Source organism: Symsagittifera roscoffensis, chromosome 2, assembly GCF_963678635.1.
Source record: "Symsagittifera roscoffensis chromosome 2, txSymRosc1.1, whole genome shotgun sequence".
NCBI classification, from domain to species: Eukaryota; Metazoa; Xenacoelomorpha; order Acoela; family Convolutidae; genus Symsagittifera; species Symsagittifera roscoffensis.
In genome coordinates, this window is record NC_087063.1 from 46,864,714 (window position 1) to 46,880,597 (window position 15,884).

The 15,884-nt window shown below is 38.8% G+C and overlaps 2 protein-coding genes across 2 annotated transcripts in view; both read left to right on the forward strand.

The window, feature by feature from the left end:
• Positions 1 to 12,337, forward strand: part of LOC134839471 (RNA-binding protein with serine-rich domain 1-B-like) — a 169,738-nt gene extending 157,401 nt beyond the window's left edge. Inside the window, exons 2-3 of the mRNA XM_063855039.1 lie at positions 6,497 to 6,802; positions 11,781 to 12,337. Of these exons, the coding sequence (XP_063711109.1) occupies positions 6,507 to 6,802; positions 11,781 to 12,198 (714 nt within the window). The 5' untranslated portion in view covers positions 6,497 to 6,506 and the 3' untranslated portion in view covers positions 12,199 to 12,337. The remainder of the gene's footprint in view (positions 1 to 6,496; positions 6,803 to 11,780) is intronic.
• Positions 5,922 to 6,341, forward strand: LOC134839860 (peptide methionine sulfoxide reductase MsrB-like). The gene has a single exon (XM_063855482.1). The coding sequence runs from the start codon at positions 5,922 to 5,924 to the stop codon at positions 6,339 to 6,341; it is 420 nt and encodes a 139-aa protein (XP_063711552.1).
• Positions 12,338 to 15,884: the final 3,547 nt, after the last annotated feature.

Sequence of the window (15,884 nt, forward strand, 5' to 3'; positions counted from 1 at the left end):
CTCAATTGGTTCTACCTATTATGCTAGCACATTTACGATGTAACACACTAATTTAGCGCTTTTTTTGTTCGAAAAAAATCGATATTTCAAAAAGCGAGATTTGTGGGGGGATCAAAATATCGCTATTTTGACCCTAAAAACCTGTCCGCTTACTGTGTTTTTCACTGAAGTACGATATGGGAGTATTAATATAGGCTATATAAGTAATAATACTAATAATACTATACCCCTCCGGGTTTGTTCAATATCCGAACTAAGGTGCTTAACTCGGAAATTTGCAGTTCCGCGAAGGGTCACTACAGTGCAGCACTGTCGAGCTCCCCACAGATTACTATCTTATTTTTTGTACCACGTTATTTTCTGCCTCGACGTCTTTTAATTATCCATCTCTGGTTCCGCCGATGCGTTGCGTAGCTCTATGTTTCTATTCTCCCCAGTTCGCGTTTCCGAATTTGTCAAACTCACAATGTCTCATGACTGGCCGGATGTGTTTGTGTCTTTGCTTATCGTTCTCACCACACCAAATTTGTCCATGGTTCCAGTCTCTCTGTCGGTGTATGCCTCATTCTCCTGGGTCGAACTATTGAGGCTGACTCGAGATCCAAAGTCAATTTGCTCATCATCGTCCTCTTCTTCCTCCTGGGATTCACCTTCATCTCCTGTACCCACTCCCATGGTGAATGGAAAGATGTTTCCGAAAACGTTCTTCACTCTTTCTGAAAACGATGAGGACGTTGCCTGTTTCTCCGTCACGCCTGTCATCATGGTGTTGTCTGTGGGAGATCTTCTAGTTGCCACAATTTCAGTAGAGATGTCGGACAGTTCCGACATCTATTCTCGGTCAGTGTCCCGGTGGAAGTGGCAAAATCTTGGCCTTGCTCTACCGGGGTAGATTCACTCGCCAGCCTTCTGTTTCCTCTCCCTTCCGGTCCATGCATTTCCTGATTCTCATGCATGGCTTGGTCCGGGTGGACCTCCACCTCTAGCATTGCCTTTTGCTCTTCTGAGGATTTTGACTCCTGGTTTCAACCATTCTGCCTGAAACCGTCTCCCCTTTGTCGGTCTGTGTCGGGTTCGTGTTATCCTTTCCACAAAAGGGTCGTTCATTGTTTTTCTTTGCTTCTCTGGTATGAATTTTCTAGAGCTTTCACTTAGTTTAGGTATCTTTGACTTGTCTAGACTCATTTTCAATTTATCACTTCTTACTGCCTATACACTCAATTCGATTGCTATTGTCGTTATAGTTTTACTAATGATAATAATAACACAACGCAATAAATTTCAAAAATTTATATTAAGTAGTGACCACGAATCTTTGTATGTTATCAGTGTACAGCGTGTATACAACTTATTCACAATTATCAATTGTTAGTCGTAAGATTTGAGAACTAGCACAGTATGATGATATCAGTCAAAATAAAAGATAGTAGATTCACTACCCAATCAAGCACAAAATGCTGATTTAAAACCAGAAATAACAAAATGAGAATATTTCTATGAAAAGCGTATGTGTATTAAACTTTTAGTCGGTCGCAGTACAATAGTCGAACTTGTATTTTAAAGAAAGAGCTTTCCCTGCTTGGTGCTGCACCAAACAGACAAAACTTGAAGGCAGTTATTTTCTCAAGTGGGCGTCTATTGCACCCACCGAGTCTTTTGTTACCTATCTGCTTTCGGACTGCCCGATCTAGACCTACTAAAATCCTCAGGGCAGTCACTTTTTCTCAAAAACATTTTGGATTTCAATCCACACCAATGAGTTACACACTCTTTTTTAATTTAGACTTAGTGTCGCGAATATCCGAGTTTGGACCTGTTTTGTTTTGGTCTGGTCTTTTTTGAAAGGCAAGTTACCAGTGCAGTCACTGGTTCCTAGCCTGTCTTTTAATAACCTAACACCCCTCACTATTATGTTTTCTTCTGTTTACTTAAGTCCATTATCAAAAATAATAACCCTCCGGGTTGACAAAAAACAGTACCCCTCCGGATTGGCAAAAATAGGACCCCTCCGGATTGGCAAAATTGAGACCCCTCCGGATTGGGACCCCTCCGGTTTTGTGAAAACAAGGTCCCTCCGGATTGGGACCCTCCGAATTAGGAAAAGTTTGGACCCCTCAGGATTGGGATCCCTCCGGTTTTGTAAAAATAGCTTTTCGGAGACTTCCTTGATTTTCAATCTATACCCCTCCGGATACTTTCTTTGATGCTATTATGCTGTTTGTATCAACTAGGAATGGTATGTGGTCGTTCCCTAGACCCTTCCGGATTGAAGTTAAGCCTCTTATTTGACAATTCACACTAACGGTGAAGGGTCTTATCGCCAGCCTAATTTCGGCTCGATCAAGGTTTTTTGGTGCCTTCAGCCTTTCACTATTCTTCTATAACAGCCTAAAACTGCTTTTTTCAACCGTTATCACCTTTTGGTAGGGGTGTAAGCGCTTTCCAAAAAAAATTCTATAAAACGTGAAGGATCTACCCTCCCTAATTGGTGAATTTGCTAAAAACAATCTCAAAAAAATTTCACGCTTATTTTTTCGAATAATTATTGTTCCTATTAGTAAGTTCAGCTAATTTCTGATCTAATGGTACCAAGATCAACTGGATCTGACTAGTCGTTCCAAAGTTATTAACTAAAACGTCTTTTATCTAAATTCAATAATTTTCTCGTTTATAGTTTCCGCCTAGCTTTTTCCGCAATTCTATTCTTTTCGACCTAAAAATTTTTGATCCGAGCTCAGAAGGTTTATACTCTTCTAGTTCAATGCAAAAACCTGATCTAAAATCCTCTAGCTGAAAAAGTTTGCGAAAAACTTTGCTATTTGGACCCCTCCGGATTGATGATTCCACTTAATCAAACACCTTAAGTTCGATTTTTCTGTAACCCGGAAGGTTATCGGCAAACGGTTTTTAAAACCTATCGATTCACTAGTGGACGCTGCCCGAACGACTATTTTTACTGTCCTAACTGAAAAATTTTGAAAAGTTTCCTTATTCTATAGCGTTTCGTTTTTTCAAAAATCACGAAAATTCAGTATTTGGTACCAAACTAGTTCCAACCACTTCTGAACTAAATTCAAATGGTTCTACCTATTATGCGAGCACAGTTTTGATGTAACACACTAATTTAGCGCTTTTTTCTGTTTAAAAAAATCGATATTTCAAAAATCGAGATTTGTGGGGGGACCAAAATATTGCTATTTTGACCCTAAAAACCGGTCCGCTTACTGTGTTTTTCACTGAAAAACGATATGGGAGTATTAATATAGGCTATATAAGAAATAATACTAATACTACTATACCCCTCCGGGTTTGTTCAATATCCGAACTAAGGTGCTGAACTCGGAAATTTAAAGTTCGGTGAAGGGTCACTACAGTGCAGCACTGTCGAGCCCCCCACAGATTACTATCTTATTTTTTGTACCAAAAGGGATACAAAACTTGTTAACGATACCCAACAGTCGACTGTTGTTGTCGTTGAGCCCCTTCTTGAGGCTCCTTGTACTGCTTTCCGGATCAGTCTTCTCCCAAGACCCCTCCGGATTGAGCGCAAACCAGCAGACCCTTCCGGATTGAGCGCAAATTAGCTGACCCTTCCGGATTGAGCGCAAATTAGCATTAACGTGCTTAAATACTCAAGTGAGCGTACAATACAGGCCTCACAAACGAGCCACAAAATTGATCGTAACGATCCTGACTGATATAAATGCCTGTAACAACATTATTTCTATCAACAACAAACGGGGGGGTTGGATCACATCTTGTCTGGGGGGATGATTTCTACTGATTTTTTAAATTTTTTTTTACTGTTTTTGGTTTTTTCGATTATTTTTTATGTTTTTTGTTTTTCTTGGGTACTATACTACTTTTTGTTTGGTTTCTTGTATATCTTTAAGTGTTTTTGGTCACGGACCACTCAGGAAATGACGGTTCCGCGAATCACCCCACCCTTCCTGGTTCGTGAATTTCCGGTCTTAACTATGTGAAAAAGCTATTCACGGTTTTCCTGAAGGCTTCCGCGTTCCGAACTACCCTTCCGCCCGGCGGCTAAGGCCTAATAAGGGCGTTATTATGAGCATCCGCTCGGCGCGGAGTGCTTGTTAACTGTTCTGCCGTTGATGATGTTAAAAAAGAATAACACCCAGGAACGCCATAAACGCTAGGTTCTAAGACGACTGGCCAACGTCTAAACAGAGCTCTACATGCTTTTCACCGTCTCTACCAAAGCCAGTTCTTTTGGTGGTTTTTCTAACATCGGGTCGACAAAAACGTCACTGTTCTCCGGCTTCGACCAGAACGCTCAAATTAACTTGTTTACATGCAAAATTAGTGAGCTCATGGCTGGGTCTCAGTATCCCCAGACCACGAGGTCACTCCTTAAAACAGGGCTACTACTATTTGTTATATTACTATTGTTTTTGTTCAGTAGATAAAAATCATCATCTCCGTCGAAGATGAATCAACCCTTTCCCCCAACTCCTAGCTTCTCTCTTTCCGGAAGGCTGTTTTTCTACCCTTCACCGTTGTTGTGAACGGCTTTGCAACGATTGTAGCGACACAATCGTTGCAACTCGGAGCGGTCTCTGCTAACGCTGCTTTTTCTTCGATTCTGATCTTCGATTTTTTCGTAGTTATCTTCGTCGGAACTATTGTTGTTCTGATTTTCTACTGGTTTTCTTCCAAAATGGCGGTTTCTGCCGTTTCTCAGAAGTGCGACTTCTCAGTTCGAATTTTTAAAATTTCAGAATACCGGAATATCTTGATCTTCACCGTTTGACTAATCGTCCCAATAACGTCACTAGTCTCTCAAAACTGTCAATTCCAAAGGTTAGCTGCTAACTATTCGAAATCGCCGAATCTGCATTTTTGTCCATTTTGGTCGAATGTCACATAAAATATCAAACAATACCGGTGTTAATTCAAAGTTTTATGGCATCAGAGTAGCTAAAAAGTCAATTTTTTATAGTCCTTCATCATATGCTGTCTCTGGGGGCCGAGCCTCCGCTTCCGTTTTTTCCTTGTAACAACGTCGTTATTACTCTCAATTCGTGACACGGGAGGGTACTGCTCAATATTCCTTCGCCACTGAAGCCTCCCTTCTCACTATTTTCTTTTGCTAAGGGTCTTATCGTGCGTGATCGTCACGATAAGAGGCTTCGTTTTTATATCGTTGTCGTCCGACTGTCTCTCACTATTTTCGCTGTTGTTCTGACTTTTTCACCTTTTTCAGTCAATATGGCCGTTTTTTTTGTATTTCTGAGAAATATTCGTTCGACAATCGAAATATTGAAAATTGAAGTTTTTAGAATATTTCTACCCTCCTTCGCAGCACTTTTTCGTCGTTAAGGCCTTTAATCGTTTTTTCGTGTTTCGCCGGAAGGTTGCGCTGTGCCAGTCTGGCAGAATGGCACAACATCGCCCGTGTTTCTTCTTTAAAAAATTTACCGATTGTCCACTAATTTAATCCAATGAAGCAAACTGCTTCAATTTCATAGCAGGATAGCTTGCTTTTAAGTTTTAAATCAAATTTTCCCTCATTAGAAATCTGATTTCGTAAGTTTCATCGCTTGAAATCAACTCAGTTCTTTAAATTGAAATAAACTCAACGGATTGTCGGCTTTGTTAGTAAAGTATAATAAAAAATTTCAAATAGCTTTGCATGTGATTTTGTTATAATGATTACCCGTTCTGTTATATTTGTTTTTGTCTGTGTTCTAAGTCTGTGCTTCGTTGAATTAATTTTCATTCATACGAAGATTCCCTTTAACTTGTCTTTTTTTCTTCAGAAATTAATGCTATTTAGCAGAGTATTGATTCCTAGCCTTGCTTTTTTTCGATTCCTGAGGTGTGTACCTTCTATTATCCCGCAGTCTAATTTTTTGAAATACACAGCTGCAGCTCTAACGGTTCAAAAAATTTGCAAAATGTCAGACAAGCCCTACAGTGAAATGACTGATGCCGATTGGAAAGCAAAAGGTCTTTCAAAAGAAGCTATCGCCGTCACAAGGCATGCTGGAACTGAAAGACCGGGCACTTCGCCACTGTATCAACATAAAGAGAGCGGGGTCTATCACTGCGTGTGCTGTGGTACTCCGCTATTTAAATCCGCTCATAAGTTTGAATCGAGCTGTGGATGGCCGGCGTTTTACGCAGACAGCTTCGACGCCATGATTGAAAAGGTGGATATGTCGCATGGCATGAAACGAGTTGAAGTGCTGTGCAAAACGTGTGGAGCTCATTTAGGCCATAAATTCGACGACGCTATGCATCACAACAAAACGGTTCCAGTTGATACTCGCTACTGCATAAATGGAGTTTCTCTAGAGTTCCAGAAAGCTACTTGAATGTATATACTATGTAATAAACTATTTCAATAGTGAGATTTGAATAAATTAGATTAGGGTGATATAATTTTTATAGTCTCCGGTTTATAGAGGAGATAAACCAGTGTGGTTTCGTGCAATTTGAATGAATTTTTCTGGTAAAATTGACAGTTTTAAGATTACTAGATGGCTGTTTCTCCGGGAAGAAAAACGTCCGACAAGAAAGCCAGACGGCAGTCAAGTTCAGATAGCGGAAGCTCATCTGGTAGCAGTCGCTCCTCCGGGAGTCGCAGCAGTAGTGGATCATCATCCGGATCTAAATCCCCTGAAAAGAAAGAAGTCAGCAAAAATGCCCGAAATGGAACCAGTGATACGATCGCAAAGAAGCGCAAGAGTGACGGATCACCAGATGAAAAACCCAGACAGAAACGAAAGTCTGTGTCACCTCTGCAGACTAAACTACACATCGGAAAACTTACAAAGTAATATCTAGATTGTGAATGGTTTAAGTGGTCTATCACTTATGTAGGTGATTGTTTTTAAAATTGAATCTTAAAAGTTGTCAACCCTCAATTTTGACTTTTACCAGTTTTGATTTTTGTTCCGAGCTTTTGAGAAATGGGGAGGAACTTTGTATTTGGGTGTGTTTTAGTTTTTTTATGCAAAATCAGCTACCCGAAATAATCATCGGAGAGAGTTGAGTGATACATCATATAAAAGATCTTTCAATCTTGATTCGAACGACAAAAAATGTCAATGAAATTTTCCCGGTGTCGAGTAAAACCGGTTTGAATTTTTTTCCGTCCTAATTCGATCGAATAACTTTCGTCTTATTTTAATGGCCTAAGAGCTTTACTCGAGTAAAGTTAGTTTTTTTAAGTATTGTAGCGCCTTTTTAGAATCAAAAATGCAAAAAAAAAATTGAAAAAGTTATAAAAGTTCATTTTACTACAATTTTTACAATTTGCCTATTTTACTCTGACTGTCGAATATGACTAAGCTCTACTTTTTTTTGTTCAGATCATTTTATCACGCCACGCCGAAAATACGATACTAATTTGAAAAAAAATGTATTTGTTTAAGGCTGTGCTCGTGTTGAGTTTAATTCAAATTTTTTGTAGGTAAAATTAAGACATAGCGTGTGGCTCGTTAAATACAAAATTGTTCTCCGAGATTCGAAAGTTGAAAAATTTTACAAAAAAACGTCTGTTTGTTCAGTTTTCAGCTTCCTCTTCAGGAGACATTCCATCAATATTAATAATGATATGCTGACCCATCTTTTTTAAGGAGAGCGTACGGCATCTTCGGGATTTTTTTTTGGAAATCATCAGCTTTCGGGATTGTTTTTTTCCCGGTTAATTCCATTCTTGCTTGTTGCTTGTGCACTTCTTTATTATTATTATTATTATTATTATTATGATTTTATGGATATGCCACTGGAGTGTTCTTTAGTACATGAACCTCCGTACCTTCTTCACCGCAATCAGGGAAGTCAGGTAATTCTATCTTACCCATTCTGTGTAGCTTGGCAGAACTGTGACGAAGCCCCTTCTCTTAATTGATTATCAGTAACAGTGTCATTTTTTTTTTTTTTCTGATTCAGCTCATATTACAATTTATATTGTACTTCTCGTTTTTGCTCTTCTAACTGTTGATTTGGCTAATTTGAGCGTAATTAGTGCCTCCGACCGATTCAAATTGCTAGCTTCGCCTGCATATTTATCGGCTCGTTCATTTCTTTCTCTACTTCAGTGGATTGGAATCCTCATAATAGTCACTTTCTTGGTCTAGCTATCACCAAATATGGATTAGAGTGGTTGCATCTTGGCGAGCAAAGCCACTCTTGAGAGCACTAACAAGAAAGTGAGTCAAGTCAGTACAAAGAATTATTGATTTTTTATGATGTTGTAGCAGCTAAACGCAACGCCATCGTCTGCGGGATTTTGTGGTGCTAGCTTCGTTTTGAGTTGATTATTGGTTGCCATCGGTTTTCAGTACTTCATCTTCGTTGGAGACGAAGGTTGATTGGGTTTGTTTTCGCTTTGAGGCGGTACACCTTTCCAATAGCTTTGAAGGTTTGAGATAATTTTTAACCTAATTGTGATGGATAACATTTCGATAGTTTTTACGACCTTTTCAGTCCTCATCCAGATTGTGGATTTTAACACCGTAGGTTTCAATGTGTGGTTTAACTCAGTGTGGTTTCAATGTGTTGTCCAACCTGATGTTGGGTTGTCTGATAGTCGGAACGGTGACTCTGTTGGCATTCGACTAGAATATATGTGTGGGTCTTTACCGGCTTCAGTTTGCCTGTGAAGGTCATCAATATTTGACATCTTCACACAAACAGTAATTGTTCTGAGGACTATGTTTTGTCGAATTTCGAGGTTGTTCCAGTTTGTATTGCTTTGTGATGGAGCCCAGATTGGTGCTCCATAGTTAAGCCTACTGCGTCCGATGGCCTTGTATGTCAGTGTTACTTTGGAACAACCCCAGTTAATGCCAGACAACCTTTTAATGACATTATTCAGCTTTTGTAATTTAACAGTGGTGGTTCTGATGTGTTCATTGAAACTAATTAGGCCGTCAAAGACCACGCCCAGCAGTTTGGGTCTTGTTGGGTCTTGACTCAAGCTGAATTAGAATTCTGTGTACTTCAAGCTGAAGATGACTTGTCGGCGGAGAGATGGAAACTTCTATTCGTGAGCCAGCTGTCCAGCTCTCCTAGGTTTGATGTGATTTGGCTCTAAAGCTCATCTACCTTCGAATTTGAAGTCTATCAGAATTACGTCAACAGCATATGTAACAATCGAAACTCGATCTGGCGGCCGGGAAGCTTGCCCATGTAGATAGTGAAGTGCGTTGGTGATAATATTCCTTCTGGTGCTCCTTGTTTGAATTGTTTTGACGTTTTAGTCCGATACTCAACATAAGTGAGCCGACCCTGTAAGTATGAAGTTATCCAGCCTTTGGTACTGTTGGGCACATCCGCTTCCAAAACATCCTTTAGTAGTAGATTGTTATTAGTTATGATGTTGTAGTTGAATGTTTGGCTCTGAAGCGATGTTGGTGTTCTGCTAGTGGGAAATGCCAAAAGTCATTAAGCAGCAGCCTTTCGATCACCTTAGTAATTGGGGAGAGTAGTGCGATCGGTCGGATACTTTGGGACTGGTTTACCTGGATTTTGCAGCGGAACTTTCCACACTTTCTCATGATCATTATCCAGCCGCGGTGATGGTTTTCGTCTCGATGGAGTAAGTCTACTATTGCGTCAAGATTGGATTTTATTTTTGAGCTTTTCTAGCGAAATAAAAATTATCTTTTCAGTTTTTGCAATTTGGGTTTGTAAGATTTTTTCTTTTGAGCATCATCATCATTGCCGCTTTATCCCCTTCACACGGGGTCGGCGGGGCGTTCCTGAATCTTCGAGCGCCAGAATTTGCGGTTGTGTGCGTCGGCTTCTGCCAGTCCTCGACTTTCATTTGCTTCTTTGTTTTTCTTTTCGGACTAAAATTGATTTTTTGATGTCTGGAGAAACAAAGCGTGAAATCTGAAGTAATTAGCCTCCGGATCAGGCCTGTGGCTGGTTAACAAACAAAGTTGAACAGAATCTGAAAGCTGGAACAGAATATTTCAGCCGGTGCTCGAATATTAGCACTCCACGACAAGTTATTCACAACAGCCCCACTGCCTTCTTCTTCCGTGACAACTCCGACGGGGCTCTAACCAGGTTTTCTGTCTGTCATGGAGTTCTCTGGGAAAGTCATCAAGGATACTCCCAACTTCGTGTTCCTCCTTCTCCAGGAGCCTCGAAAACATCTCGCAGTGTCTGGAGCTGCTTTCAACTCTAAGTTATTCCTCACAGCAAACTCGTGCTCTCTGCTTTTCAGTCTCTGCGTTGTATGTGTCTTTGCACTCTCCATAACTGGCGTATCCTCCCGTATCCTCTCCTCTTGGCGAAGTTATCTGGCGCGTAGGCGTTATTCAGCCTGTAATCATGCGAGCAAAAGCATTCAGCATTGAATCAGGTTTTTTTCAGTGGTAGAGATAAAGTTCAGCCAGACCGAGCAACCATAGTCTGCAATGACTCGAACTGTGGCTATTTATGCCGTCCTCGTCACCTTCTTATTGGACCCTTTCGTTTTTTTTCAGCAAGAATGCTAATACTTCGGGTTCTCGCGGTCATCTTCACTGCCGTTGCATGACAGGCGAAGCTCAGCTGACTCTCCATCTCCAGCTCAAGGAATCTGGGATTTTTCTCGTAGTTCAGATAAATCCTTGCAATTGAAAGCTGAACTGTGGCTTTAGCTTTGCTCTCGCGCAGATACAGGGTAATGACCTTATAGGAGCTCTTATCGCTCTTAACCACCTTCCACTTTCGACTCCAGGCTGTAACAGCGTCCAGTGCTACTGGATTGTGCGTATGTAGCAATCGCTGCAGTATCGTCAGCATAACGACTGAGCCCAGCATTAGGTGTATTCTCTGAGACTTCGTCAATTTCGTTGTAGAAATAGAGACGGAGCAAAGTAACAAGGACTGATCGCTGCGGCAATCCTGTCACAAAAACTCGACTACAGCTCGAAGTCTTATTTGTCTCTTCTGTTACAAAGAAATGCTCGAATCCATCTGATGAAATGCATGGGAACTCCCATCTTGTCTAGTTAACGCATCAAGCCATCCTTCCATTTTTAAAACGATTTGCTGTAATTTTCCAACTCTCTTGTCTATGTTTGATTACGTTTGTTCGCGTTCTCTGGAAAGTTATGAGCAATTTGTAAAATGTGGGTTCTATGGCGGTTATTTAACACCAGACAAATGCTAGGCATAAGTTAACATCTTTCAGAGAGCTTTTTCTTTCAAATAAGCGAAAATTGGTATTTTTGTCCCGACCATTTGAAAAATGGGGGAGAACTTTGTATTCGTGTGTTAGTTTTTTTTTCACGCAAATTTAGCTACCACAGATAATCATCGGAGAGAGTAAGTGATATAAAATTTTAAAGCCCATACAGTCGTGATTCGAGCGACATTAAAAAATTTCCAGTGTCGAGAAAAACCGGATTGAAATTTTTGGTTTTTCGTCTTAATTCGAGCAAAAAAAACCGAGCGAACAGGCTTACAATCACTTATTTTAAGGACTTAAAAGCTTACAATAGCTTAGTTTAAAGCGTAAAAATTTAGTTTAGTTCCGAGTTACGTTAGTTTTATTGATATTGGCGCCTTTTTAGAATCAAAAAATTGTTTTTGATTTTATCGTTTTTCTAGTCATTTTTTTCTATTAATGTCAAATTTGCCTAATCTCTAATTTTGTCGGAAGACTATGGTCGGAACATTCTGTGCTGCTTCCACAGTAACCGGCTATATTTGTTGTTATTTGCATTTTGCGGCGTGAATTTTGTATGAGTAGTTGTATAATATAAACAAAAAAATTTTACGCAGTTTTCAATAGATGAGCGTTTTAGAAACATCAACAAGGAGCACATTAACGAAATATTTGGCGTCTACGGCAAACTGAAAAACGTGGACATGAGTCGTGATTCTGTTCATGTTCACCTACACAAGGGCTACTGCTATGTCGAATTTGAATCAGGCGAAGACGCAGCCGAGGCCAAAAAGTTCATGGACGGGGGACAAGTTGACGGCCAGGAAATCACTGTGCAGTACGTTCTCACAAATGCTCCCAGAGGCAATGCGGCTAGAAAGCACTCGCCGCCAAAGGGTGGGGGCAGAGGTCCTCCAAGGGGCGGAGCTTCGCCTTCAAGACGCCAGAGATCACCCTCTCCCAGAAGAAGGGGAGGACCTCCTGCTAGAAGGGCGTCGCCAGAAAGAAAGACTAACAAAAGGCGCGGGCGGTCTAGCAGCTCATCCGCCTCCGACTAATTATGAAATATGGAAAATGATTGTGTCCTTTTTCTTAAGATATTTTGTTTGTGATTGAAGTTATATGTTTTCTTGTTGGCATTTTTCGAGTAAAACGTTTTTGCTTATTAGCCATCAAAAATTATGTTTTCTGCTTTCATAGTTTTGTTTCGTATTGTCATATCATTGCATTTTTCATTATCAAAACCCGCCTGTTCCGCCTGCTTAAGTAGTTTACGATAAGGCTAGTTTTGGCAACATGAGTTATCAAGAAAATGCAGTAGCGCCGTATTCGTCAAAGTTCATTGAATGTTGCTTACAATACTTACAATCTTACAATACTTTGCGCCGTGGTCCACTTAAAATTTTAATGCAATGAATTTTGTCTATTTTAGGGATTTTGCCCACGCTTAAGGCGAAATCGTTAGAAAAGGCATAAATTTTTTAAGACAACTTTGGCGCAAAGTATTGCAAGATTGTTTTTAGAAAAACTGATTTGAAGTAACATTCAATGAGCTCTGATCGAGTTTCATCCCGAATGACATGTTTGCAACTCGTGGTTTTTTCGTGCAGTAAAGCATCTTACTTAAAACACCGTAATGATGCGTCAGTAGTAGAATTAGGGCTGCGCATGTAGAAAATGGGAAGACATTTTGAGTCAAATCGATTGATCAGTTCCCATTTACACCCTGTTCAATGTTTTCTTTTGGGATCTCTGTGGATAAATTTTACAGGAGGCTTTTATCTTTTATCCCCTGGATAATTTGAAAAGTGGGACTGATTCGTTCGTTATCTCTAAGATTATTTTAGACTAAGACTTCAATATAACAAACAAATCAATTGAGTATAATTATACTCTCTCGAATTATTATTATCAATTGGTTTATTCATTTGTCTAATACTGAAATATCGGAGGTCAAAAGTAGTGTTGATATGCAGACACAAAATGAAAAATTCCAAAATCCATTTCAAATCTCAATCTTTGATAGATCGGTCAAAGTTTTTTAAGTAATAAAGTTTATGTTCTATTTAATCCTTTCTTTGGGATCAACCGTACAATTCCCCAAATCGATTTAAGGGGAGAAAAAATGGATTTTTTTATAAGCTAACTTTGAGTATAGCCTAGATTCGTTCAAAATTAACCGTATTACTGAAAATTCCTAAAGCTAATTCATAAACTTTTAAAAAACTACAAGAATTGATTTGCTCCAATTATCTAAAAACTAACATTGCGAAGTTTCAAATGTCTCAGTTTTACAGCTAACCACTAATAAAACTACTGACTTAATATTGTAACGCGGAGAAAAGTGATGTGGTTAAATATTGTGGGTCTAGGGATTTTAGCAGACCGGGTTTTTTTGGCAGACTCAGAACAATTATAAAGTGTGATAGCTAACTGCAAATGCAGCGTTGGCGATTAGCGACCGCTTGCTCCGCTGCGGTTCAATTCAACATGAGTGTTATTGTGCGCGTAACTCTTTGTTTCGCCGCAAATTTAGACTGCTGTTTTTTTTGAAGTTGATAGTTTTGTTGACAAATCGTGAGATAATTGACTTAACTGGGGAAGCTTGGCCCCAGACTGAGCGTCTTTTTGAGTCTGTCAATCAATCATCCATTACTTTATTACGTTGTTCTGCTAAAAGACTCATTTTTCACTTTTTATGCTAAAAGATTGGTCTACTAAACGATCGGTTTGCAAATATTGTGATGTTAATATCTATAAGTTGTTCAAATGTGTAGCTAGTCACCTAATTAGTCTACGAATCTAGAATCTAATTACTTCCCACAGAGAAAAGTAGCGCAATTTCGAATCGTGCCAGCTCATTTAAAAAACTTCGGTATTTCTGCTTTGGAGAATTGTTCAGCAGTTATGTTTGGTGTACTCGCCTTGATACCATTTAAGTTATTTGCGTACTATCATAAAAATGAAATGTTTTTGAACACAATGCAACCATTTTTTTGCATCATTCCTGTTGTGACTTACACAATTTCTTCTTGGGACGGTGTAATCGAATTAGCTTCGAAATTATTTGGCAACGTTAGCTCGTTCCGATATTCCACTAGATATTTTTTCGAAATCTTAAGATGATGAATAAAAAATGAAAATAATATTAAAATACGTCTTGCAAGCAAATGAAAGACCCACTTCAGAAATTTGCTCTTTTTTGTTTTTTGAGCTAAATTCGGGAGGTGGAAAGTATTATTGGAATAACGACCAAAAATTTGCAGAAAAACACATAAAAACCTAATAAACTACAAAATAAAATGGCTAGTACAGAATTGAAAATAATGGAAAATGGTGACTCGAAAATGAAACAACATAATGAATAATTACCAAAGTTTTTTGTGTTTGTCCAAAATGATTGAGAGAAGTTGATTATATTGTTGATCTGAAGACAAAACTTGAAATAAATCTGCAAAATTCATTTCAAATCTCAAATAAAAAACTTGAAGAATTGATATGCTCCAATTATGTGAAAGGTAAAAAGGGAATTGATAGGTTTTGTGTCCTTAATTTTTTTTGCTCAGCTTAATAACTAATCTGCTAATCAGTCCACGGATTAACTTATGTCCCGCGAAGAAAAGTGATGTGAAATGTATATTGTGCTATTAATCTTTAAAATTTATCTGATTGTAAGCTAAGCTCCGATTCAGCTTACGGATCTAAGTCCATCCTGACGAGAAAAGAAGATGCGCTATGAATTTTTTTTTATTTGGCAGATGTTTTTCCAGCCGAGTTGCTGCAAATGTATTTTAAATTGAAAAAATAGCTGTATTAAATCATTATGAGAATGAAAACACGTTTCCTTAATGTTAAACAAAGGGCCAGCTAAAGCTAAAAGTTTCTGTTCATTTTTTTTGAAATTTGTTGTACTGATGAGGGGTGGAATGGGTAATTTCAAAATGAAAAAAATTGGGCTTCATTCAAATTCTTGGTTGGTTCTCTAAAAAAATAAGTAGAAGTGAAGTTTTTTTCAAGTTGCCGAAGGTCATCTAACTCTTTTTCAAATTTCAAAGCGTAGCTGTTCTTGCCTGGATGTTTTACACAATCTGTTGCCTCGATTTAACCCTTGATATTAGTTTGATGAAGATCAAAAGTTCAAAAAACGGCTAGAAAACAAAACATTTACGTTTCTGAGGTCCAATACTTTTTTAAGAAACTTATGACGTAGCTGCTTATACAGGTTAGCTTGCCTCAACCTTTATATTTTTAGACCAAAATCTCATTAGGGATAGCAGTTTCTGAGAAAAGTGAAAAAGTACTGAAAAATGTCAAAAAATCAAAATTCTGACTTTTCGGAAAGGTATATCTTTTTTATCTTTTTTATAGGTATAGAAAATTTGCTGTGGAGCTTCGCTTCTCACAACCAGTTCTCTCCATTGAATCAAAAATGTCAGCAAGGTAGTTTTTTGAGAAAAGAATGGAATATTTCAAAAACGGGCAAAAAGTCAAAAAAAGTTGAGGGCCATAACAATTAGTGGAAAAAAATTGCGTTTGGCCTTTTGTCTGAACTTCAGGCGACCTGTTTTTTTCCCTTCAAACCAAAGTGTCAAACTTGGGAGGTAGTTTTGGGAAAAATTAGTTAAAAAACGATCAGAAATTCAAAATTATGACTTTTCGAAGACAAGAGTTTTCTGTGTAGATTTTTGGCATAGCCGCTAATGCTTCGCACAACCCGTTCTCTCCATTGAATTAGGGTAGTTTT